The 26,759-nt window shown below is 39.7% G+C and overlaps 2 protein-coding genes across 4 annotated transcripts; one reads left to right on the top strand and one right to left on the bottom strand.

Annotated features, from left to right (window-relative positions):
* Positions 1–412: 412 nt before the first annotated feature.
* si:dkey-246e1.3 (uncharacterized) lies at positions 413–13,351 on the top strand. 2 transcript variants are annotated; one of them, XM_054779818.1, is made up of 4 exons: positions 419–559; positions 875–971; positions 3,303–4,876; positions 13,316–13,351. In XM_054779818.1, the coding sequence occupies exons 1-3, from the start codon at positions 457–459 to the stop codon at positions 3,616–3,618; spliced, it is 516 nt and encodes a 171-aa protein (XP_054635793.1). In that variant the 5' UTR covers positions 419–456; the 3' UTR covers positions 3,619–4,876; positions 13,316–13,351. The 2 variants fall into 2 exon arrangements, 1 of the variants encoding a protein (XP_054635793.1); XR_008570740.1 differs by lacking the exon at positions 13,316–13,351 and having other exon boundaries at positions 413–559; positions 2,963–4,782.
* Positions 5,549–23,096, bottom strand: xpnpep1 (X-prolyl aminopeptidase (aminopeptidase P) 1, soluble). Of its 2 annotated transcripts, XM_054779816.1 has the most exons (20): positions 22,965–23,096; positions 20,481–20,605; positions 20,195–20,258; positions 19,782–19,886; positions 18,358–18,450; positions 17,498–17,641; positions 17,166–17,261; positions 14,844–14,925; positions 14,081–14,291; positions 12,577–12,666; positions 12,426–12,476; positions 11,913–11,971; positions 10,230–10,307; positions 10,073–10,144; positions 9,940–10,000; positions 9,744–9,813; positions 8,697–8,870; positions 8,056–8,132; positions 7,857–7,955; positions 5,549–5,812 (listed from the first exon to the last, which is right to left on the bottom strand). In XM_054779816.1, the coding sequence occupies exons 2-20, from the start codon at positions 20,595–20,597 to the stop codon at positions 5,693–5,695; spliced, it is 1,863 nt and encodes a 620-aa protein (XP_054635791.1). In that variant the 5' UTR covers positions 20,598–20,605; positions 22,965–23,096; the 3' UTR covers positions 5,549–5,692. The 2 variants fall into 2 exon arrangements, with proteins under 2 accessions (XP_054635791.1, XP_054635792.1); XM_054779817.1 differs by lacking the exons at positions 20,195–20,258; positions 22,965–23,096 and having other exon boundaries at positions 20,481–20,589.
* Positions 23,097–26,759: the final 3,663 nt, after the last annotated feature.

Below are 26,759 nucleotides of genomic sequence, written 5' to 3'. Positions count from 1 at the left end.
CCTTTGTTGTCGACAGGAGTGCTTTGGCTCTTGCAAGCGTTTGGAACCACGTATCTGCAGAGACCTGTTGGCTGTCCCTCCTCTAAATTGAGTGCATTCATTTACACGTTTTCTCTTATTCTCGTTTTTTTCTCATTTACTGACCCGTTATTACGAAAGTAATGCTACAACAGACATTGGCAACATTTTGAGGCCTCCTCTGCTCAAGCTCAGAGCCTGCACGATTATTACAATTAGTTGAACAAAAAAAAAAAGTGCACAACTTGAAGTGAATAATAAGCAGTAAACATGAGGGGAGCAGAGGGAGAGTTGAAATGAGGGGTGACAAAAGACGGGGTGTCTCCACGGCAACAGAGCCAAGCTGTTTGAGTCACATGGCTCGAGCTTCTATTGAATCTGATGCCAGGGGCTTGAAGCGAAGGTTTGCTCCATGCTGGTGGACGCGGAGGCAGCAACATGAGTGGACGACAAGAGGAACACAGAATGATGAAAGCTAACAGCCTCCACCTCAATGCAACTTTGGATCTGCACAATGACGCGCTGGAAACGGCTGTATTTGGTCTGTTATTCTCCTTTATGTCATGTAGACCTTTATACTCCGCACTAGCAGAATCATACTGCAAATGACTAGATATGTGTATTCATATATTACTGTGTGTTGATAAAGGAAATGATTCCAATAGTACTCTATTGATTGGTGAAGTTTACGTGCTATTTTTTTGTCCTGTGTGTGTGTGTGTGTTTATTTTGTGCATTTAAGAAAAGTGACCAAACAGCGAGTTCACTTTCTTCCGGCTTATAAAATCTGCACCCAACCCAACCTGTGAAAATATTTTAAAAACGTCATATCATCCATGTGTTTTCTCCTACCCAGAGTTCAAAGTATTCAACATTGTCATCGCCGTCCTGGCCTTCTGTATTCTCATCATCACCGGCATCTACTGCATCGGCGTCTGCTACAACCGCACCAGGTGATGCTCAGACATCGTGCACAGCATTGTGCAAAAGTATTGGGCCTCATTCACATTCACAAGTCGGCATTTTAGAGTCCCCATTTAACCTAGCGTGCATGTTTTGGTATGTGGAAGCAAAGCTAGAGTAAGCCCACACAAGCATGGAGAAAACGGAAATAACACAAATCAATTTCTGTTTTCCCGTTTGCTGCTTTACTAGGTTGAAGTGACTGCGGTAGATTTAACATTTATATTTACGTTTAACGTTTAGATTTAGCATTTACATTTGGATTTAGATTCACCATCTAATTTCTACCTCCAATGTGAAGAAAATGAGATAAATGGTGGAAAGGTAAATATTCCAAATATGTCAGCTAGAAAAGTGTGATAGAATTTTTATTTTTATTTTATTTTTTATAATGTATATACAGTAGTTCCAGTAGTTGTGTATACAAGTAGTATTCCCATGTAGAGCTCCATTCACCAAAATGACATTTTGAAAGTGGAAGATCATTTGATGACATAGTTTTTTTTATTACACAGCCGAATTTGAATTTCAGTCTGTCAAAAATGTATTAATTCATAAATCATGGTGTTTCATGGTTGAATGTGGCCTATTATTAGTATTAAACTATGCATATTTAGGCAAATGCACATATTTTTTGTCTAAATTAAACATTTTAAATTAAATTAAGCATTACGCATTTTCAAGCATAAAAATTACAAAATGAACTAAAATACAAATATAAGGCATTAAGCAGACGGGTTCAAATTGTGAGATGTGGTTAAGATTTGTCGTTTGGAGAAAAGCCAGAAGCCAATCACATCGCTACTATATGATAATGAGCGTAGTATGGAAGTGGCCGTGTGCAAAGCATATTGAAACAACAGATGAAGCGCTTTGCACACACTTAAACCCTGCAAGCCAACCTACCTTGGTGTTCCCAGCGTTACTGGGTGACATGCGGGTGTTTTTTCCAATGGAGTTGAACAGCTGCGACGCCATCAAAACTGTCTGCAACCTTAATCACCGTTACCATTAATCATCATCAGCGTTGATAATGGCAGCACCGGGTCTGCTCGGAGCAGGTGTCTGACTACAATACACCTTGGGGGCCACAGCAGGTGGCTCCCTCTGCTCTGTACTCTGGTTCTCCTGACCTCCAGGGAAGCACCGGCGCTGCCCGACATGAGGGCGTAGTGTGGCGACCATAACACACCTCATACATCGAGGTGATCCATGTTGACAATTTGGTGGCATGGTCGCTACATTTATTAAAATGTTATGTATACATATATATTTATTTCATGAATTATTTATTTTGTAGAAAGTTTTTTAAAGTAAAGTAACATTTTTTGGGGGGCTTTTCTTGAATACAAAGCTTTGTGTTATTGGTGGTTGTTGGTGTCAAGCTTTTTCTCATTGTGCCTTTCACTCTATTTTTACCATTTTTGCTGTTTTTAAAACTTTGTTTCTGCAGTGATTTAATGACAAATGAGCCATGGCCCCTGAGCTGCACATTGGGAACCCCTACTTTGGTGGATCTTAGTCGAGCTTGTGGCGTCGGCTCCATGAGCACCACAACTGTATTTGGCTTATTTGGTATTTGGTCACGGGTGAGTGATGGTTGTTGAGCACAGAAGGGCTGGTCAATGCGTTACAACAGTCAGCCCTAACGAACCGCGTTGCCGCAGCTCAAAGATTTTTTTGGGGGTGCGCGTCTATGGAGTTCTATTTGTGCCTTAATTTTTGAGCCACATTCCGTCTCTCCTTCGCTCTCAACCTCTGCACGCTTATCGCTCAACGCTTGATGTCTGCACGGTGAGGCGAGCCGGTGTGTGTGCACTGGAACCTCCAGCCGGGTTTTGGGGACTGGGCTCGTGGCTGGGGGGAGGCATACTGGCGCGTTCAGTGGACAAAATGAGTGTCTGTTGTTCACTGTCCGGGAGGGGAGGGCACCGGTGTGATAATAATTATTTTCTAATATTCTCATGATCGATCGGCAAAGTCCCGAAGATTGACTGGTGGATGGCGATGGACGTGTCGGCGAACCCTGCTCTACTGTTCACCTTGTTTAGGGTTACAAGGAAACTAGAGTCTATCCAAGCCGACTGAATTTTGGGTGAGGAGGTGAGATACACTTTATACTGGTCGCCAGTAAATCACGGGCACATGTAGACAACCATCCAAACTCTCATTCATACAATTTCACCCTCTGTTCCTCCTGGCTTGTCTTTCCAGACTGAAACACTGCTGAAATATCAGTTTCTTTCATTTTTGTCACAGCTGCTGGGATTTTAGTCCACATTTGTATAACAGATCATTGTCGGTGGCCTCTTATTCATCAGGCAGTCAAAGAGGGCTCATATTTATGAGAGCGCAGTGACCCGAGGTGAGCCAGTGGACCCTGTAGCGGTCAGAGCGGTGAGGAGGTCGACCAGTTTCATCAACCCGCTGGCCTTCTTCAGGAGAGCAGAAGCGGCTAAAGACAACTCCAGGATCTATTACATCTACAGCAACCCACTTCCTGTGGGAGCCAAGGAGGATGAAGAAGACCCAACCAGGCGAGCTGAGCTTTCACTGCCACCATCCATTGAGAAGTACGCTGAGGACCCCCACAGCGGTATCATCTTGGACCCTCCCATTTTTTACATGCAACTTTAGAAGGTGATGGAGGGTGATGATGTTGCGACAAAAAGTGGATATAGTCTGGGATGTTGCTACAGTCCATCCCATAAGTGATGACACATGATCGCTAGTGAAAATGGTATACTTTTGTGGCTCTGGAAGGACTTTGCAATGCATGCCGTAATGATGTCATCATAGTAATCACAGCACAGCCGGAAAGCTGACGGATTTAAAGCACAAGTCCATAAACCTTTCGGACGGAACTTTGAAACATGTGTGGGTCTTACGAAAGGTGCATCATGGGAACTGTAGAACTGCAGTTTTGGGACGTTGTCCAAGTCTGTGGGTCAGTATGTGTTTGATTTTCAGTCTTTGTCTGTCAGCTACAATACTAAGTGAGTATTCAGTAAAGTTGCAATCCATTCACGTGTAGCAGTTTTTGTATGATACTTCGAGTGTGTTTCCAATTTAGTGCGTAATACCGCCTGTTCAAAATTCACTGTTTCTAATAAGGAGCAAAAAAACTGTCACTGTCTGTGATCACATGAGGGAGCTGAAAGTACATCATAATGTGCAGCAAAACTGCAGAATGATATCTATCCATTTTCTATACCGCTCGTCCTCATTATGGTTTCAGGCGAGAGGTGGGGTACACCCTGTCCTGGTTGCCAGCCAATCACAGAACACATATAGACAAACCACCATTCACACTCACACTTTAGAGTGTGAGCAATTTAGAGTCTCCAGTTAACCTAACATAGAATGTGGGAGGAATCTGGATACCCAGAAAAAACTCATGCACGCATGAGGAGAACATGCAAATTCCACACACAGATGCCCAAATGGAGATTCAAACCCTCAAACTCCTGACTGAGGCCAACATGCTAAGTAAGCACTCGTCCACTGTGCAGCATGCGGAGTCATATGTGTTATAAAAGATGGCATCACCTCTGGTCTAGAAGGAAAATGTAAGTGAAAATGTTTGAAGTGTTTTTACAAGATAATATTGTACTATTCTTACTACATCCATGGCTTCTGTTACAATTTTACATAGAAAGTCTTTGTTTTTGTTATAAATATCCTATTTTGATACAAATTCAGCCTCATTTGTCTTAATAAAGAACTGAAAATGACGTGTGTGTTTAACAGAGGACCTGTACTTACTCAAGATGGCGGTGCGTACACACAGCAAAGCCCAGCGTCTCTTCCAGAGACAAGAGCTTTTGGATATTGGATTTCGCAGCTATACTCGCCACCCAGCCAGGCGGAAGTACTCGCAAGCGACGTCAAAAACGTAACGCCTGCACACACAAACTCCTCAAAAAACTGTAATGTTAATGTAAGATTTTTTATGACACCCTTATTTTGTTTACACAAATAGAAAATGTGGCAAACAGTGCTCTTACTTTGAAAGCAAGAAGTGTCTTGGGTGTGTTGAGTGTCTGATGGTTCAGAAGAGCTGGGAGCAAGAATAAACGTGCTTCTCGTCCTTATTTCACTCTGAACTTGCACGACGTCAGCAGGCATCGTAACGCGTGTGCTTGCTTTAACACACTCATACAGCCTGAGTCGCGTGCACACACACTGCCGCACTAGCATGCTCTGCTACACTAAGCGAACCCTGCTAGCTTCCATTCATGCTCCATAAGAGGAGTTTGAAAGTTTTTTTTTCCCCCGGTGTTTCAGGTCGCCGTTTCGACATTTTAGTTCGAGAGGGGTGGACTCGTGTTTGTGATGAATTTCCGCCATGATTGAGCGGTCTGCCGAGGAAGTACTTTCCCATGCAAACCTTCCTTCGCCTCAAGGTTTCATTCGCATTATGTAAATTTCTGCAAGATTCCGGGTTTAACAGTAGATTCCGTATTTATTGGCCAATTTCCTGATTCCATCTGCGATTCTGTTAACGCGGCCCTAGTTAAAGAAACTGTTATACACTTCATGGATAACAAAGAAACTGAAGACAATATTGGATTTTTCAGTGATCTTTAATCAAACTCTTGATACGACGCATGTTACAAAAGACGAGTCACGGGGGACAACGAGACACATAACATTACAAACAATGAATGTACAGCACTGGTGGGTACAGTACTCTTGGCCACGTGGTCCCTCACATGATGGGTTGGGTCTCTCTGATGAGCCAGTCCAACGCGTCCTTCCTGCCCTGACGCTGCAGCTCCGCTCCGACCACCTCGCGGCACATCCTGTGGTACTCATTCACCCAGTCCCACTACAACACACCAAGATACATTCTGTGTAAGTGCTCCATTGTCCACTAAGGACTCTTTGTTAAAATACAATACAGTCGTCCCTTATTTATCATGGTTAATTGGTTCCAGACCTGACTGCTATAAATAAATTTCCACAAAGTAGTACCATTATTAGAACCATGTAGACATGAAATAACACCCCTCTAGTCAACTCCTACTATTCTTTTTTTTTTACACCACATTATGTTATTATATCCATTTTTCATATTTCCAAGTTTCATTTTTTTGTATTGTAAACATGCAATTTCCAATGAGTGTAAAAGCACTGGTTATGAGAGGGAGGAAATAAGGCGTCTTCCTTCAATGCTTCTTATCTAATATCGATAAAACTGCCTGTCGAGCTATCTATAAGCTGTGCTTTTTTTGTTATTGATGCACAGAACGTTGATATTGTTTTTTTATGCTCACGTGGAGCAGTGGTGAATATGCCCAGTTTATAGTTTCACTGATTGTATTAGTTAGGGATGAGCCGGATACTCGTTTACGGATAATCTATTTTTGCCGAGTACGAGCATGAAGCGAGTACAGCTCGTCATTAACTGTAATCGTGATGAAGGAAAATCCTCATTGGGTAACTACTTACGTATTCACGCTTCACGCTCTGTGATTGGCCAGTCACACACAGCGACCGCCCCTTCTTAGATAGACTCGCTACAACCAGAGAGAGGAGCCATGCCTCTCACTCTTTCACACACAGACACAATACAGACAGTGGCTCCCTGCTTGCTTGGCTCGACTCCAGCTCACGTTCTCTATTTCGCCCTATTTCGGTTTGCAGGATATTTAAAGTCAGTTGGTAACCTTGTTTCATTACGTATGCGGTGCATTTGACAAGAAAGAATTGAAACAGCTCGTGTTTTCCTCAGCTTACCTCTATTTCGGTTTGTATCTAAAGTTACTTGGTAATTATCATTACGTTACGTACATTATTTAGTAACGTACGCAGTGCATTTGACAAGACAGAGCTTTAAATGGCCCGTGTTGCGTTGGTTACTGCCTGTGTGTGTGGGTGTTTTTTTTTTCGTCTGCTTGCTTCTAATTGGGCTGGAAAACTTCGGTCATAGTACTGAACGTCTTGCTTTTGAGAAAACTACAGTGGCTGGCAAGACAACAAGGCTGACAGATTGTTTCCCTGTTTGCCATCACTGGATGTTTGCATGAATCACCAGCTTCACACAGATCATAAAGTCTTGCAGCTCACTTACACACATACACAGTACACAAATAGCTGAATAATAAACAATAAATATAGCAACGTCTGATCAATTCATGTCAATTTCAGACTTAAAATAATGTACAGATTTAAGCCCCACCCAAAACACTCCCCACTTGTGGTTCATGCCCCGCCTACTCCGAGTACAGATCCATGACCAGATAATTTAGATGGGTGAACAGATACAAATAGTGGCGTACTCTTTCATCCCTCGTATTAGTCCATAGTTTCGTGCTTTGCAATTTACCTTGTTCTTATTCGGATGTTTGTGCCCCATACAAATGTGTAGCGTTCCAAACTGTAGGTTACCAAACCTATTTAAATTCTTATTTGCAAATTTATTCAGAAGACTAACCTGTTATAGTTGTTGATAGAATATGTTTTATTTGACTGTCAGTCATGATTTATTTTTTTACTTCATGAATTTGGTTGAGACAAAATAAATGTGGCACTTTTTCTATAACTTCCATGGCAATATTATTCTTATTTTGCACAAGCAGCATTTTATTTGTGAAATGGCATCACAGTAAAAGCATAATGCATAATGTGTTCATGTTACACAAGAGGTGACTTGACATTAGTTTGAGGAAGACCTGCTGCCTGTATCATTATAGGTTGGTATCGGTACCGGAAATGAAGCGCTGGACAATATATTGGATATCGGTAAAGTCAATATCGGGCATCTCTAGTAATAACTCGTATGTTTCAGGAAAAAGGCTTGGCTAGTACAAAGGAAGCTGCTGTGGCATTTGAAACCATGTGTTGATAAAATGAGCAGTTAAAAGCTTTACCTCCTTCTGAGTGAGCAGCTCTGTGTTTATCATCTTGACTTGGATGGGAACCAGAGTCAAGGGCTCAAACGTCAAGCTGCCTCTGTTTCTGTAATTGTACTACATGAACACCAAAAACACATTTACATATACAGTACGTATGTTGTAATACATTCTCATTATTATGCCAATAGTTATGTAGTTCAGGTCAGTGTCTTACTTTGGGTTTTGTTGATACAACAAGAACCACATTTTCCAGGCGGATGCCGAAAGCTCCATCTTCGTAGTACCCTGGCTCTAAACGTAAAACAGGAAATGAGATGAAGAAATACAGAGACGCAGAATGTAACGCTGTGCTTTGATTGCTTGAGTCAGACAAAAGAAATAAAATGAGGTGATCAGGCATTAACAGTAAGGGAAACCTTTTCACAAGATTGGTTGACAGTTAAGATAAAAGCTATGGTATGAATTGGACCTTTTTCAATTTGACCACATTAGTGGAAATATATGTCTTTTGTGTGGTGAAGGTTTGAAGACCACTTGAAAATTGGGTCTGGTAGAGCAAGATGTTCGGATGTTGTTGTAAGATGACGACATGTGATGACTGAAACGTCCACCTCTTATTTAGAGAATAGGACAAGAATTATGTCTAATTTGACAGATGGTTCCTTTCACCCACTCCCTCCATTTGAGGCTTTTGCGGATTACCATGACCTGGATGACTAAGAATCTGCACAGACACGTGTCTTATAATACCACATCCCTGAAACTGACAGTAATAGATTGTACCAATCTGATATTTTTCTTAAAGACAAGAATGAGCACAAAAAAATGTTGAATTTCAATCGTTTCGTTCCGTACCATCGCTGACGATCATGCCGGCTTCCAGAGGTTCATCAGCGAAGGTCTTGTAGCTGATGCCGCAGGGCCCCTCGTGGACATTGAGGAAGCAGCCGACGCCGTGACCTGTGCCGTGAAGGTAGTCCAGGCCCGTCTCCCACAGGGCAGCCCGTGCAAACGAGTCCAGCAGGTGGCCTGGAAAGTAGATGGAAGTTTTGAGTCAAGCATTCACAATTTTTCCAACAAAAGTTTATCGCATACATCATGCAGGTCTGGACTAAAAGTGCTCATGACACCAAAACAAGTGTTGATGTTTATTATTTCCGCTGTGAAAAATAACAATGAAAGTCATATTTCCTGTGTGCTCGATTGTTTTTCAAAATATAAATTATTTTTTTATAATTTCCTTTCTTCCATGTCTGGAGGAGGCGGAGCATGTGACGTCAGATCTGGACAGTCACGCACCCGGAACTGATGCTTCACTACAAAACATTCTCTGATATTTGATATTATGCTCCACTTCTCAGTGAATTTCGTTTGTTATACAGTGTTCCCTCATTTATCGCGGGGGATAGGTTCCCAAAATAACCAACTGGTAGCCAACTTCATTTTTTTTTTTTACAATTTTTATATGAGTTTTAAGGCTGTAAAACCCCTCACCATACAAGTTATACACACAGGCAATAACATTTTCTCACATTTCTCTCTTGTTTAAACACTCTCAAAAACGTTCAAACGTTTAAATTTTAATGCTCAACCTTAATGATCAACACAAGAAAATATTAAGTCACTCATGCATATTGCACTCCTGTGACCGTGCCTTTTCGTTCTGGCGCCGTTCCGTTGTACCGTAGCGTTTGTGTGTGTGTGTGTGTGTGTGTGTGTGTGTGTGTGTTTTTTACACATTATATTTCACAGTAAGGTCATGTCCATACATAAGTCAATTTGTGAAGTTTTTATTTTGGTTGACAAAATGCTCTTTTTTGTTTTTCCCAAAAATGATTGCTTCTCACATGCATGCAAAGTTGTAGTGACCCAAGAAGAAAGAAAGAAAGTTTCCGGGGTTACCTTTGGTTCCATTGGGGAAGATTGCAGCACTGACAGCAATGTGTCCCTTTAGTACATAAGTAAAGCATTCCTTGAAGATGAAAATATCAGAAATGGGATTAATTGCATCATAACACAAAAGTAATTTATTTTTTTATATTAATTGTTAGGATGGCTTGTCTGACAGAGGCCCATTAAACTAAACAGTTTAATGCACCTTTTCATATGCAGACGGAGTCCCAAAGTGCATGGTTCGGGTAACATCTGTGGTGCCGTCACTGCCAAAGACCAGACGAGTCAAAGCAAAGAACAAGCCAAGTCATATTTCTGCGCGTGAACATTTTGTTTACATGTACTGAGCTCCAGAGTCAATCAGGTATACTTCATTGACGGTGAGGGTTCTGTTGGTCTCAGGCAAAGGCCTACAACAACAGCAAGCATACAGGCCACTTGAATGACACACAAATAAAAGCAATAACCTTTAAAGAGCATCTTGGGCTTTCTGACCTGTAATGTATGATTGCTGCATTGGGACCAACACTGGAGATCGTGGGGAAACTGAGGCCCACAAAATGTTTCTGTTGGCTGCAAAGAGACAAAACAGAACTTAAGTGCATTGTTGCACATCTCTCTATAGTGCTACTCATAACAGAAAGTTCTGTAAGTATATCAAACTGAGTGTTGCATATTTAAGATATTACAAAGCTACTCATGAAACTGTTAAACAATATTTATTAATGGTTGACTTAAAGCAGGGGTGTCCCAAGTGTGGCCCAGAGCCATTTGCTGCTCATGGCAGTTTTTTTTTTTAAATTGGCCCCCCAAAAAAAAAAAAGTTAACAAGAAAACAAAAGACAGCAAAAATGGAAAAATCAATAGTCATTTTACAAGAATAAAGTCAAAAATATTAAGGGAAAAAAGTTGTAATCTAATGAGAAAAAGTTGTATTTTTTAATAATGAAATTTCATGAGGAAAAATAATTTTCATAACACAAAGTCAAAATATAAAATATTTTTTTTTATCGTAGAACAAAACAATGAATAATGTAATTTTTGGAAAATTAGGTTGCGCAAAAGTAATGTTACGAAAATAAAGTAAAAATATTATGGGAGTAAAGTCATAATTGAAAGAAAGTTGAAATAGTTAAAAAACAACATCTTTAAAAACAGCAGAAATGAAAAAAGCTGTAATTTTACAAGGGGAAAGTCACATTATTAAGAGAAAAAAGTCGTATTATAATGAGAAAAAACATTGCCATTTTATCAGAATAAACTTGTGATATTATGAGGAAAAAAATGTTATTTTAATAGCAAAGAATTGAAATATTAAAGAAAAGTGGTTTTTTTCAAGGTGTAATATTATGAAAACCAAACAAAACAAAATAAAGTTGTACTCTTTGGAAAATTAGGTTGGGGAAAAAGTTACAATATTATGTGAATACAGCAAAGACCACCTTGAGTTACTTGTAACAGTGCGCAGATTGCACCTGGATTGTTGATATATTGCTGTATGGAACTGCATGAGAGGGAAGTATTCTTCCAGTTATTTCGGACATGTATCTTTATGGCCCTCTATAATGTGATAGCGAAGTGTTCCTCAGAGGATGCTCCTGATAACTATTTGTAAGACATTCATGTCATGAAAATGATCAGAATGTCAAAAATGTCCCTATCTTGTGTCATTTCCAACAACAACAACAAAAAAATAACATGTGTCAGTCTAATCCTTCTCGAACAAACATCGTTGTATGTATGCAGGTTCACACATTCAAGAGTTGTAATGGTAAATCAAGTTTCACCTGATCTGATACAGATTGCTCATTTTGCAGGGCAGGTCATTTGTTGGCCTTATGTAGGAGCCTATTACATAACATTCACTTGGAGCCAGAAAATTGAGGATCTGATTTGAAATCTTATGTCCTTTTAGTGCTCAAGATCCTAATTGTAAACAACAATTCATTCACTTTGCAGTCAACAACTTATTGAAGCATTGGTTCAATGATACAGTACATGTGCCCACTGTTTTAGGCTTGTTTGTTTTTACACATCCACCAGAGGGCGATATTACTCCAGGAGATACTGTATTACTCACTCGAGACAGCCCTTGTAAAAACCTGACATGAAGTCCAACAGGATGAGCTTGTCAATCATCCGATAAAAATTGTTTTGTTTGAAAAGAATAAACATCACCTGCGTAGTTCTTCGGCCTTATCAGCAGCAGAGATTTCTGTGACCGTGCCCTTTGGAATCTATAAAGCATTATGATGACAAATGACAGCAGTTTAAGAAACACAGGTTAACCCTGCACAACACGTTGAAGGCATTTTTTACATTGCATATATTTGAAAAATGTTCCTTTAATATAAAACTGAAAAGCTAAGAGTAAATCCTCATAAAGATAACATGTATTCTCCACCATTAGGCATCTTAATCCTTATAGTGTTCCAAAGCTAACAAACAGTGCTAGGAATGGGAAATGACTTTTAAAAGGGGCACATATACCATGTAGACCATGTATAACAACCATTTACACTCACATTCACGCCTATAATTTACAGTCCGCAATGAGCATAACATGCATGTTTTTGGAGTGTGGGAACAAAAAGAGAAATTACAACAAAGACTCAAACCCCGATCTCCTCACTGCTGCCTTTGTGATATATCATTCTTCAACACTTAAAAACATAACACTCCTCTACCTACCTCTTTTTCCAACCAAGCAAAGAGTTCACAAAGAGCGACTGCATCCTTGATCTGCCAGGACGAAGACAGAATGTTTAGAAGACACGCATACAGTCGGTTAAGTTGTTGATGAAGAGTGAATGTGAAAACATGAGTGTATGGGCCTTCGTACATGAGCAGTTTTCATGCCTTGAATTTCTGTTGCATTCTTAACCGCCTTGGCGAGGCAGAGGGGTGTGTAGGGTATGGGAGACCTGTGAGGCTACAATACAGCAGAAGGAAACAACAAGAATATGGTCAAATAAGGTGAAGAAATCCAATAAATATGAAATGTGATTGTAAACAAGGTGATCCATATGTAATAAGGAATTATTATGAATGATTCCATGCTAAAAGCATCCCCATAAAAGTTAAATTAAGTCGGGATTGATATTGTGTTGATATAGTGTTGCAGAGTACTGTATGAATATGGACGTAAGATTAGGATTCTGGGGCAGGAGAGGGGGGTGACGTTTGAACAGTTCATTAAAGGTGCTAATTTATGTCCAAGCTAAAGCAGCAGTGGCCCCAAGTGAAACATTTTACCACACTCAATCACACACACACACACACACACACTAGCATGCATGCATGGTTTGTTTCTGTACCATCATTCCTCCCGCAGTTTTAATTTGGTAATTCACATTATCATCATTACCATTGACGTTAATTATTATTACCTTTACTATTAATATTATGGTTGATGCTATTCTACAGCTGTTGCCATGTGTGTCTTTATAACAAGATACAAGCTATTCCTGCGCTGGATGTCTATCTGGCCGAATCAGCACGGCACAAATGGGTGATGAAGTTGAAGCTAGCACTGCCCGTGGCTGTACCTCGCTCTCCTTTCTCTCCCTGTTCATCCCCAGGTTACCCAATCAGAGTCCACGACTAGATTCCAGCTATTCCTGAACCCGATGAAGTGGACGTCATCAAAAATTGCTTACATTAATAAAGTGATTGCAATTGCATCTGCGATTATGTCTTCCTTAACCACAAACACAGATATGATAGTTGTTGAAGATTTTTTTATTAATGAAAAGCGAAGCTACATCCGTTTCTGTAACACTGGGCAAAATTGTCCAATGATGTATTGCATCAATAAAAAGACACACATACAATCTATGGTGATAAAATAAGTGTAAAGAGTAATAAAAGGAACTTTAAAAAATTTAAATGGAAAAAAATGAATTTAAGAAAAAATGTAAATAAATCTAAAAAATAATTAAATTAAAAAATAGAAGGGACTTCATAGGGCCCTAAATAAATGAATAAATAAATAAAAGGATTGTGAATGCGTGCCAGAAAAATGTCAGATGAAGGTGTCTCGATTGTACTGAGCATTAACATGATTTTGGCAGAAAAAAAATCATAGACGAGGTCAGAACACACACGCATTTTCCTGAAACTGAGATGTCTGGGAATGTGATTGCTCTCACACACACAAAAGCTCATTCAATGCCAACGATCGTAATCTGAACCAACACCACAAAGCAAAACAAAATCTGCCCTTTAATAGCTATCTTATCAAGTTGTTTTTATACCAAACATAATCTTAATGGACAATAATCTGCAGCTGCACCAGACACTTAGGGTAACTGTCTTTATTTATGCACATACAAGGGCTCTCTCACCTTGGGGATGACCTGTGTGAGAGCACAACTGGCCTTGTCACAGATCCACACTTTGTCCTTGGGACCGAGGGCGGCGCAGATGGCCTGCAGCTCGGTGTACACCGATTCATATGGGAACGTTTGGATGCGGAGTTCAGGCTTGCTGGGCGTGTCAAGCTGGAGATGCTCTCTCAGCGACACATCAGCAAGGCGCTTTTGGTCCACAAAAAGCCTGCAGAGAGAAACAAGTAGAAAGATAATTAATATAGGAATAATTACCAAAAATTGAGGAATTTTGTATAAGATACTGCACATCACACGTAAAACATTCTCTGATTATCAGGCAATATAGTCACATATAAAACAGGGGAAGGAGAATAAATACATAAAATTGAATTATGTGTTATTTGTTTGCAGTTTGTTAGTGTGCAAATCAGCAGATACGGCTGCAACTGAAAATCCCGGTACAGAGGAGCCATAAAAAAATAAAACAAGTGTGCAGCTGAGGACGACAATGCATACCACCACCAGCCATCCTCAAGTTTATGATAATCAAGTTCCAGCAACATCTGAAATTAAACTCTGAAACTTTGTTTGAATTAAACTGAATTCATGTGGAAAAATATTCCTAACTTAAAAGTAAAGTAATATTCCACATATGGCCCATATTGAGATTTCAAGTACTAAATTAAATTAGAGATGGGCATAATAACCCATTCCTGGATTGTTATGAATTTGTTTGACTGTGTGAACGGTAAAATAACGTTGTTGTGTATTGCTTTACCTTATTGTGTTGATCCCCACAATGGTATACACAAAGAAGACAGGGTTGTACTCGATATCTGCACCACGAAGGTTAAAAAGCCCTGAAGAGCAAAGAAAATGTTAACTATAAAAATCATTAAAAAAAAAAAAAAATCACCATGAAAGAAGTGGTTCGTTTTGTTCTGTATGAGCTGAAGAGACCCTCATGACACTTAAGGTTGGCTTTTGTTAAGCATATTCAACATGTATGTTAAATAAGTTGAGAAAAACACAATATGTGGAACAGCTGTACAAAATGAGTCTCTCAGTCATCCTCTGCAGATGCCTGAGCAATTCCCCTTCAAAGCGAATGTCTAAATGCAAGCTGATGACAATCAGAATGGCTGTAATTAAGATAACCTCTGCAACCAAACAATCAGCACCAAGAGCTCTTCAGGCACGGTCAACAAGGTGCTCAAACAGACATGTAGCGGGACGTCCGTGCATCCCAGGGTCCTTGGATCGTGATCAGGTATCACAGCTGACTTGCATAAATGTGAAACTGCCTCACAGATTTGAGATAAAGCGGACAGGGTTGATCACATAGTTGTCTACTTTGAAATATTATCTCTGTTCAAAATACAGGCATGGAATTTGTGAACTTGTATGACGGGAAGGTTACTTAAAATACTGTCTTTACAATTAATCAAGTTTTATGATCGCGGCAGTTTGATTATTTCTATTTCCTTGATTTCCTTCCAGGAAAAAATGTGTTTTTGAAATATTTGAAATATCACTGTACCATGCTGTTCTTACATCAAAAAACTCTTAGGATTTAAGAGGCAAAAATATCTAAAGATGTTCAATTCAAAGGATTGAGAGGTTATTTAAAAGTGACTAAACATAACATTGAGTAAAGCACTGTACTTATGTCTAATGTAGAGCTACAACAATTAATCAATTAATCAATGGTTAATCGATTACCCGATTGATCGACAACTATTTTGGTAATTAATTAATCGTTTTTTAAAAATTAAATACGTAAATATACTCTCATTTCAGCCTCTAAAATGTGAATAACAATTTTTTAATTCCTTAGTCATGCATGAAAGCAGACCTATTATCTTTGTGTTTTAGCCAAAACAAGATATTCACACACATCAGCTTTGACTTTGGAAAACAATGACGGCATGTTTAGCCTACAATAAGTGAAATCCACAAAGTTGCCAACTTTATTTGTTTACAGTTATTATTTGTTTTAAGGCTGTAAAACCGCTCACAATACATTTTATACACTTTTCTCAGACAGGCATTAACATTTTCTCACATTTTAAACACTCTCAAAGTTCAAAGCTTCGTTTGAATTTTAATGATCAATCTACTAGGTTGGACACGATAAATTATTAAGTGACTCACGCGTATTCACTCCGTTCGGCTGTAGCGTTTTTGTATCCTAAAACATATTGCTCCTGCCGTCGTCCTCCTCTTCGTCCTATTGCTTGTACCGAAGATTCATTTAGCCGGTTAGCTGCTTCTTCTTCTTCTGTTGTTTAGTGGCAGTTAGCATGTAGCTCATGCAGGTAGCTAGTTTGCTAGCATTGGCACCAAGGAGATGGATTGACAATGATCTACAGCCAATCAGGATGCAGAACACAATGGGCGAGTTCTCCCTTAGCCTATAAGGACTGTTGTGGCTCTATATTAACTGGCTGTTGTCTACCGTGGGTTCATAATATGCTCGTACAGGCACAGAAACACACCAAGACTAGGTGGAGCTGCACACGTCTTCATCGTGAGTATACACACCCTCTACTGGTAGCAGTAGTCAATACAATAACAGACACATACAACAGAGCACTGATAGATTGCTCTAATACACCACAAGGAGGCAGAACACAATGCATGTTCATATGCTGTTTAAAAAAAAAAGCAAAATTGCAAGTAAAAATATCTGCGAAACAGCAAATCCGTGTAGTGAGGGAACACCGTACTCCATTAATTGAAACAACAAGCTTCAGATTAATCGACTAAGAAAATGAATGCATTTTTGTGTACATTTATTGTTTAATGAAGCTATTTGACAAACATTTTTTATTATTTAACATTATGTTAACAGAATATTCAAGCTGCAATCTGGTGTTTGCGCATTTATTTCCTCTGTCAGTTCAAATCTTCTATTTCGGATTAAAGCGGCGTAAATTAAAAATTTGTTTTTTTTATCCGATTCATTGGAAAAAAAATAAAATTACCCAATTAATCGGTTATTAAACACAATTTTAGAGACTTTCACCACAGTAGCTGCCATGCTAGAATTCTACACATTGTTCTTTTATTCTCAATGCAAACTGGCTCTGTGACCTACATGCTATCTCGTCCAGCGCTGTAGCAACAAACCAGGTGATTTTCCTCTCAGTCATCTTGGCTCGCAGTGCTGTGATCTTATCTTGCCACGACACACCTAAATGAAATATACTGTCAAAACCTCACAGCCTTGATTTTATGAGAATGCACTTCATGTCTACAGTATACAGTTTCACAAGAGGGAAACCTAAAAAAGGAAAAATGTAATCCAAAGAAAGGCCGACACTTAAAAATAAAAAAATTACATATTTGGAAAGATAAGAGTAAAACGTCATTGTTTTGGCAATTTACAATTTATTTATTTAAGAATGGAAATTACACTGTTTTACTGACCAGTGTAGTCCAATCCCAAAGTGCGGAGCTGCGTGAAGGGTCTTTGTGGGCGGTCAGTCCACACTACATCGATGAGGTTATCCTGCACCGCTACAAGAGAGTGTCCTGCACTCGTCAGCGCCTTGGACATGGTCTTCCACTGGTCTGACATGAACCACAGGCAGGGTTTGTGTTAACAACCAGTGAGGGGAAAACAATTCATTTTGTTGATGAGAAAACTACATAGTACATCTCGGCCTATTTGCAGTTTGGCAGTCGTGCTCCACATAGTCACACATTTACTTTCTCTGCTTTAAATTATAAATAATTTGTTTTTAATGGTTTTAATGGTCAGAGAAGATGCTTTGACAAGACATGATGTAATTGCATATTTTGTAAGTACAATACTGTACAATGTATGCCTAGAAATGCTTCTTAATGTGTCACACTCAATTTAAAATTTGCATTTTTTAGGGCTTTAAATGGGTACATCCATTATTCACGGTTTGTCATTTGCGGAGGCTCTTGGGAGGTAACACCTGTGAATAGCGGGGCTCTACTGTATAGGTCCCCACACTAGAACAAAAAAAAAAAATACCAAAGTTTGAAAGCACCTTGCCATTCAATAGCATAAGCAAGACATTTGACTGTCTGTAAATTGGGACAGGATGTGGGCTAGTACTTGAGAAAGGATTCTTCATTATGAAAGGTTTTGAGGAATTATAAAATGTGTATTATAGGTTTTAGTTGGAATCCAAAATCAATTCAAATAAATGTAAGAGCATTGTAGTGGCAATACCCTGAAAGGATAAGCATTCATATTTCTTTCTTCCTTCATGGAAATTTTAACTGAAAATAACTGAACTGAAACCACAAAATACCTGCAGCAATGATCCATGGGTCGACTCCCACTTTGGAGTTCTCTGGCAGGACACTGATCAGCCAGTCCTCCTGAGAGGGTGTTTCCTTCAGCCCTGTATAACAATAAAATACATTGGCAGGTAGAACATCTGAGTATTAACTAGGGGTGCACGATAATTATCGGGCTGATATGAGGAATTGTGACTTCAAACAGATAAACCCGATACCTAGGGTTGTCACGCGACACCCAACTGACGAGACGACACGATGCACGAGATTGGGTCCACGGGGATGAGACAGGACTAGGTTTTAACATGAAGGCCCAGGAACCAAATGCACCGCCCGTCACTGCCTAGTATTAACTGTAACTGACTTTGGTTTAAAAACTTTACTGTGTTTTTGCCAGCGGGACACTCCAAATACAGGAGCAAAATATAGGGGACATTTTTTCAATCCTGTGTACGTAACGTCAAGGTGCCCCAATACTTTTCATAGTATAAACCACTCAAAATGTTTGTACAGTGTGCTGGCTGTATATTTACTTAAATACAGACAGGAAACATTCTTCCCTTGAGATAATACAGTTGTCCCTTGTTACATTGCGGTTCAAATATCGCTCCCTCGTCCTATAGCGGGTTTTCAAAAATGTATTAATAAATGATTGCTGTTTTGTGGTTGACTATGGCCTATTAGTCAAAAGATATTGAAATACAAGTCATATGTAATATTGTAATCACTAGGCATCAGTATACATTTATGACATGACGTTATATTTCATTACCTGTGACACTGCACGTAGTCGACCATGGCATGTCCGACATGACAGAGTGAAAAAAAGTTCTCCTCTCATTCCGCGTGGAAGTGGTACATTTTTGGCTTCTTACTCTGTCCTCCTTCCCCACACCGTTTTGAAACACTTTTTTAAGTTTAGAATAAATTGGAGGCTAACATGTTAGCTTGGCAGCTTGCTATGACAGCGGCAGCCGCCTCTTATGTCCCTGCAGTGATCCCGTAGCCTGTGCAATGTGGTTTAAACAAAGAATAATAGGAGTGTAAAGGTGACTGTAGGGGTGTTATTTCATGTCTACGGGGCTCTAATAATGGTAAAAAAAAATTATTTAGAAAGTCATAACCTGGTTTTCTATGTTCTAACTACAAAAATATTCAGTTTATTAATATGGAATCCTATTCACGGAAATTCACTCATGTGTCTGGAACCAATTAACTGCAAAAAAACGAGGGACTGTATAAGTTATATTTTTACATTAGTTTGACACACCTGCAGAGCACTCGGGGCAGTAATGCTGTTTGAACCACAAAGAAGGAAGAAGAACCCCATCCTTCAGCCCCAGGTCAAACGTGCGAAACCAAAACACAGATGTCTAATAATTATACCGTTGCATTTAATGTCTTTAGCAAATACACTAAATTGTGAGTGAGTTACCCATTTTCATAAGGGTCCAGTTGTTGTCCATCTGCTGGCTTGCTTGAAGGAAGTAACGACCATCAGTCCACATTGCAGCATACTGCTCTGTCACAATCGCTGTACCTATGCATGAAAACACACACACAGACATGTGCATAAAATCTGCCATCACTGTTTGGATATGCGAGATACAATGGAACCTCTTACTTTGAATGCCACTAATAATGTACAAATGGGAATTGGGCCAACATGTTTTGGAAAAAATACACCAAGAAAGTTGAATTGATTGTTGATTAATTGAATTACTATAATTTCTTGTGAGAAAATGTATTCTAATTCCAAACAATCATTGATCAGCCAGTGTGGTGAAATGCAAGGTGAGTATAGACCCTTAAGCCTTCAAAAATCAAGCCCGCGTGAAGAAAATGTACCTGCTGAGCCATTGAATCCACAAATAAACTCCCGTCTGCAGTCACATGGTGCAATATATTCACTCTTAAAGAATGGGGGGAAAAAAATGGGATAGATCAGCTTCAGTAAACACCAAGTGGTCCATGTATCACATCACATCGTGACTTGCACATGGTGAGGGGAAGGTTAGAGGCGGGGGATTAACAACAGTTAATTGTGCAGGTCAGACATGGGGGAGCATAATCACATAAGCAGTAGTATTGGGAGCTTGTGGTTGTGTCTTGAAAAGCAATACAAATGATTTACCTGGTGAGCATCACCAGAGGGGACAATGTACGCCTGGAGAGGTTCAGAGAAGTATTTACAATTCTTCATCGCCTGTCGGAGCTGCCTAAGCAGCTCTCCTGTGATCTTTGGCGACATGTTTCTGTCTGAGTGGAAAAGCACAAAGATGTTAATGTCATACGATGTCTTCATTTAGCAGATTTAGCAATCAAATGAGATATCTCTGGATGTTTGTAAAAGTACACCAGCACTGAAATTACCAGACATTTGGGAGGCTCCAGAGACTTCAGATGACTGGAAAGGGAGTGACTCAGTGTAAATTAGTTGTCTATGAGCGTGGAGCTCAGAGGTCACACATGGATCTTTACCCTCTGTAATGAGCTGACTCGACAACAAGAGGTAAACTTGAATTTTAAAGTTGGCTGGAATTTGTCATTCTCACATACACTAATCAGACACTACATTACGGATCTCTTGCCATTCCTGATGAGATCGAACATAACAGCTAAGATAAGTATTTATAGATGAGGTATTAATTGAACGATGCACATATTATTTATTATTATATTGCGTGCTTGTCGATTATAATGGTGCAGAAGGGACAAATGGTTCTGGTGTACGTTTCGGTAATAGCATGCACACTAGGGCGGAGGTCACATGAAATGATTTAAAACCTAAAACTATAGATATAGCCGTCTTCGGTTTATTATGTTTGTAGTTCCTGATTGTATTCTCATAAAGATAACTGTATACAGGCAGCCCTCTTGGCACAGCGCTATCAATATTATGTGACATAAGAATATTTTCAATTTAGTTCCAAATCACTGCAAACCAAAGCACTCGACAATAATGCAAACACTGTTAAATCAACACAGACAGTGTCACTCAATAGTGACACTACTATTACTATTAATATAGTAATATTACTCGAAATGTAAATGCAATATTGCAGTGCTTAAATTGTATCAGAGATTCTAAGTGGGGAGATTGATCAAAATATCGATAGTATCAAAACCGAGGGTAGTATCCGTATCAAACTCATATGAGCATCTTGAGAACGATATTCATTTGTTCTCTTCTGTGTTTATTTTCATGAATATCTGTTTTCGTTGTGGTGTTGCATAGATTATATTGCAGTATATAGATAGATACTTAATTAATCTACAAGAGAAGTTCACATTTCCAGCAGTATATATATTGTTATTAGTGTTTACAAAAAATTAATAATTTTACTATTGACTTTATTTTGCTCAAACAATTGTAAACGATAAAAACGAAGAAGAGAATAATTGTATTATTTTGTTGTCATTGTGTCCTGCCTCTCGCCCAAAATAAGCTGGACAAGTGGTATAGAGGGCCGCACGGTGGTCTAGTGGTTAGCACGTTGGCCAATACAGGAACAGCCTGGAGATCAGGAAGACCTGGGTTCGATTCTCCCCTGGGCATTTCTGCGTGGAGTTTGCATGTTCTCCCCGTGTGCGCGTGGGTTTTCTCCGGGTACTCCGGCTTCCTCCCACATTCCCAAAAACATGCATGTTAGGTTAATTGGCGACTCTAAATTGTCCATAGGTATGAATGTGAGTGTGAATGGTTGTTTGTCTATATGTGCCCTGCGATTGGCTGGCGACCAGTCCAGGGTGTACCCCGCCTGTCGCCCGAAGTCAGCTGGGATAGGCTCCAGCATGCCCCCGCGACCCTAATGAGGATGAAGCGGTATAGAAAATGGATGGACGTTAATGTATCTCTCATATTGTTGTATTTACGTATATATTGTTTATATATTGTTTAATTTGTTTGTTGATTTTTTTTAAAGACCTGTGTTTTATTCTGATTATCATCAAACAAATGTAAGGCAAAATCACAAATCATTCAAAGATCCTGAATAATTGAAAGTAAAAAGGATCGGTATCGGATTGATTGATACCAAACTCTGCAGTATCGTCCACCACTAGTGCTGGGTCACGAATATGAAGGGCCGTTCCATGCGGAAAACCAGTCAAATGTCGACCAATCACGTTGTAGTATTTGTCACCGGTGAGTTTTCCTATTGGCTAACCACTTCGCATGCGATTGATGTTTACAAATAGGAATCTGATGAATCACTCGTTTTGTCAATATCTAATCCACTGTCTTGTGAGATTATATTCACATTTCTTAGCACAAAATTGTCCATCTTTAAGATGCATAGGTTCTAAATATAAATATACTGTTTACAAAAGGCCACAAATACAGTGGTCCTGGGTGTGGTAGCGAGCAGCACAACGCCATGAGGATGTTTGGACTGCTTCCAGATTCAGTAAACTGAAAGGGTAACTGGGTCGGTGTGATCTTTCATAATGAACAATAGTGTGAGTTCACGGAGCAGACGTGGGATGAGCAAACGCTTCGTTCATCACCAAACACTCCGCATCTGCCATATGACTCGCTTTGTGCCACCCATCGAACTTCTGCTCCGTTTTAAGTTAAAATAACCACCAAGTAGTCGGTAAATAAATGACTACACACCTGGTTGGTTCTCCTTGTCGAGATGATTCTTGCGACGAATTAAAAAAAACAAGCGTTTTCTTAAGGGTTTGGACCCTGTGTTAGTTTACTGACAGGAGGCAGCCATTTCGCTGGTGACGTCACTGACACGTGACTCCCGTTTCTTCCAGTAGAGACAGAGGGATACAGACTCGCCTCTTTTTGTTTTGTTCATTCATAGACCATCTTTTAAGAAAATTTAACATAATACCGCACTGTTTTTAGCTGGTCCTAACTTGCTATCAATGCAATGATCAAGCATAGCATGTACACGCACTGACATACACCTGCTCAATACTATATAGTAAAAGTCATTTACAAGTATAATAATGTGTCGATTTTAGTGACACTGTCAGAGCTATTCGTTTCACAATGTTTATTTTTGCTGGTGTAGTTTTCAGTGGTGTACAACAGCAGTATAATAAGTAAGTGTAATGGGGTGGCTTATTTCACTGTCTAAATTGTACACTGTCTCCCTTGAACGCATCAACAGCCATGGTGCACAGCTGTGCTAATTAGCTTGCTTTTTAAAGGCGTGTATGTGAGGGCACCTGAGATGAGCAGGACACTTCTGCTGCCCCGTTTGAGCAGTGAAGGAATGTAGTGAAGGTGACTTGTGGATTGTGTGCATATTGCTATCGTTATACTTGTAGTAGGCTAACTGTTTACGTCTTGTTTTTCAGTGAGCCGCCTCTGCCTCGTTATGTCTTGTTTTGGCTGGTATGCCTTGTGCTCTCTCGTAGGTTACCCAGTTTTGCATGCTTCGTCTCTTTGGCTCTCACGTTACTGTCTGAATGCTCATTTTAGCTCTTGATTAAATCGGTGCGTGTCTTGCGTAGCCATGGCCAGTTTTTAGGAAGTTTGGCACTGCTCTACAAGTTTGTTTATTGTGCGCTCTCTCAGTTTGACCTGTTGAACTTTTGGTGTAAATTACATGTTTCACTTTAGATCTGTTACTGTATGCACTTTAGCAAGCCCCTTAAAAAGAAAAAAAGAAAAAACAAAAAGGAAAAAACTCTGTTTCTTTATTCATATTTCATTTATATATACATTTTTTTTTTTTGGTCTTACTGTCATCTTTTAAGTATTAGTATCCTGATTATCACAGAAAACATGACATGGAACGCAGGAAGTGAATAACGAGTGTTGTAATAGATGTGGAATAGACGGGTGGTAGGATTAAATAAGCTTTGCTTCTTCCTACTCCTTTTGGACATGTGAAACTGTCAAAGAATGATTCATGAGATGTATTCATTGTAACCTTCATGTTCAAATAAACTAATACCTTATCTTGGGGCCCTGACGGCAAGTTTGCACAGCACATACTGTATGCACTTTAGCTTGATGTAATTGGGTGTTTAGTGTTTGTCTTTTTAACAAGATTTGCATAATAACGTCTTAGTCAAAATTTGTCTTCAGTAAATAACATTTTTTGTCAACTATTCCACCCGGTCTTTTGTATTCATTTGCCAGACTTTCCTCTGTTAAAGGGATAGTTTGGGTTTTTTGACATGTTGTATGAGGAGTGCATCAGCAGTGGAGGGCAACAGTGACTCCCCCCCCCCCCCCCCCCCCACTTCCTCCCGTGAGCTGAGTTCTGGTCGGTTTTCGTTGAGGAAAGTAGTGCCGGCTAGTTGCTGGGGTTTTACGTTGGGGTTTTGCTTCTCAAAACAATATGCCTTCAAAAGAATAATCACAAATTGGTTGCCCACAAACTCAGACCTCTCAATCACTGTTATTTTTCTCATATCGCTGCGCTCTGCCGCTTGTCCGTTGTGTATGTGTTCTAGTGTTTACATGCGCTGATGAAGACCGCTGCGATACTAGAAAGTTTAGCAGAGTTATGCTGGAAAAGCTCTGTGTTACTTTGTTGTGAAAGTCCTTACTTTCTTTGAGTTTTAAGTCTCTCAGCCGCTCTGCCTTTCTGTACAAATGCGGCAGCAACAAGCACCTGCTAGCTCATGTTTATTTCCTTCACGGTGAGCCAGAGTACCATGCGCCTCTCCGTATGACATTTTTCTGCAGTTTTTTTTTGCATTAAAGAAATTACACATAGATTGTGGTTCCAACTCGAAGTGAGTGCTGCGATTTCTGCCTTAATTCGGACCAGCGAGTGGACAAAATTCACCAAAACAAACAAAATAGTAAAAGCTGACAGCTGTTCTAGGCAAGCTATCAAGCTAGCCGCGGCTTTGAATTGATGCCTGCTTACAAAGCCGGACTCTTAATCTTACAGTCTTCTTGAGGAGATATCTCCGGCTGTAACAAGGACTCGTGAGACACAAACTCACTGTTACAACCGATATTAAACACCGAAGGCAGTGAAAAGACAAGCAAACGGCTAATTGACAACACTCAAGACGGTGTTGCTCAGCAACCATAATAATGCCAAAGATAAAAGAGAGAAGCAGCTCTAGCGCTGGCTCGAGCAGTTCAGGTCGAAGCACTCCGGATTCGGGTAAAAGCATGGAAGGTGGCAGTTCTGTACCCGCCCCCCTCCCAGTCGCTGAGACCTGATGAGTACATGCTCTATTGGAAGCGTCAACTGAGTAATCATGTTGATGCACAAATGAGGAAAGCTACGAAGAAGTTCCAGGAGATCGTGGCAAAGCAAGAAAATGGCATAGCGCAAAAGCTAGAAGCTACCCTAGTGCAAACGTTTTTTTTTCACATCACAAATGACTGTTCTTAATATACGGAGAAGCATCACAACACTAATCTTAATATCTGCAATAAGTTGTCCATTATCCGCATAAACAGCAGAAGCATGTATGCAAACTTTAATAAACAATAGTTGAACCAATTCAAGGAACCCTTTAAAGTAATTGCAATCTCAGAAATTTGGATTAATGCTACCAAAGGTATGGACTTCGAGCTGGAAGGGTGTGAAATGACCTGTATAAACCGGAACAACTCAAGTGGAGGAGGTGTGGCTGTGTACGTGGACAAACATCTGTACTCCAAAATGGTGAAGGATATGTCATTTATTGACAAAATCCTAGAATGTGTAACTATTGAACTCTGTAAAGAAAAAAAGCAATAATGTGTTAATAAATTGTGTATATAGAACTCCAAAATCAAGGATTGGAATGTTTGAGGATTAAGGATTAAGGCAATGTTTACGGACATCTATTTTTATATGTGGAGACTTCAATACTGATCTTTTGAATCCACATCCACAAGTACAAGGAAATAGATGACTTCATAGACACAATGTCCAGTTTGAATCTATATCCTAAAATTATTAGCCAAGCAGAATAACAGACCACTGTGCCACCCGATAATATACTGCTCAAAAAAATCAGAGGAACACTTCAAAAACACATCAGATCTAAACTGGGGGAAAAATGATGTTGAATATCTTTCCTGATAATAAGTGGGTGATGTATTAGTAACAAAATGATGCCGCATAATTTGATAGAAATGAAAATGATCACCCAATAGAGGGGGGAAATCAAAGACACCCCAAAAATGAAAGTGAAAAAATGATGCAGCACACTGGTCCATTTTGCCAAAATGTCATTGTAGTAACTCAAAATGATTCTCAGTAGTTTGTGGGGCCCCCACGTGCTTGTACGCATGCCTGACAACGTGGGGGCATGCTCCTAATGAGACTACGGATGGTGTCCTGGGGGATTTTATTTTTTGTGACGCTGTCAACACATAATTCATTTGTCGTATACAATTAATAGGGTAGTACAGTGGCAGTGTGATGTCGCTTACAATTATCAATCAACATTCGGTAAAAATAACTGGCTCACACTTTACAAACATTGA

The sequence above is a fragment of the Dunckerocampus dactyliophorus genome, chromosome 6 (genome assembly GCF_027744805.1).
Source record: "Dunckerocampus dactyliophorus isolate RoL2022-P2 chromosome 6, RoL_Ddac_1.1, whole genome shotgun sequence".
Classification (NCBI taxonomy): Eukaryota; Metazoa; Chordata; class Actinopteri; order Syngnathiformes; family Syngnathidae; genus Dunckerocampus; species Dunckerocampus dactyliophorus.
This window is presented reverse-complemented; position numbering and strand designations above follow the sequence as displayed.

What these genes read in the sequence shown, in the direction of transcription:
- si:dkey-246e1.3 (XM_054779818.1), top strand. Translation starts at nt 457, where the DNA reads ATGAGTGGACGACAAGAGGAACACAGAATGATGAAAGCTAACAGCCTC. An exon ending in GCTGGAAACGGCTGTATTTG is followed by an intron (nt 560 to 874) that starts GTCTGTTATTCT and finishes TCTCCTACCCAG; the next exon opens with AGTTCAAAGTATTCAACATT. An exon ending in GTCTGCTACAACCGCACCAG is followed by an intron (nt 972 to 3,302) that starts GTGATGCTCAGA and finishes CTTATTCATCAG; the next exon opens with GCAGTCAAAGAGGGCTCATA.
- xpnpep1 (XM_054779816.1), bottom strand. Translation starts at nt 20,597, where the DNA reads ATGTCGCCAAAGATCACAGGAGAGCTGCTTAGGCAGCTCCGACAGGCG. An exon ending in TGGATTCAATGGCTCAGCAG is followed by an intron (nt 19,887 to 20,194) that starts GTACATTTTCTT and finishes TTTCATGCATAG; the next exon opens with GTACAGCGATTGTGACAGAG. An exon ending in GCAGCAATCATACATTACAG is followed by an intron (nt 10,145 to 10,229) that starts GTCAGAAAGCCC and finishes CTGTTGTTGTAG; the next exon opens with GCCTTTGCCTGAGACCAACA.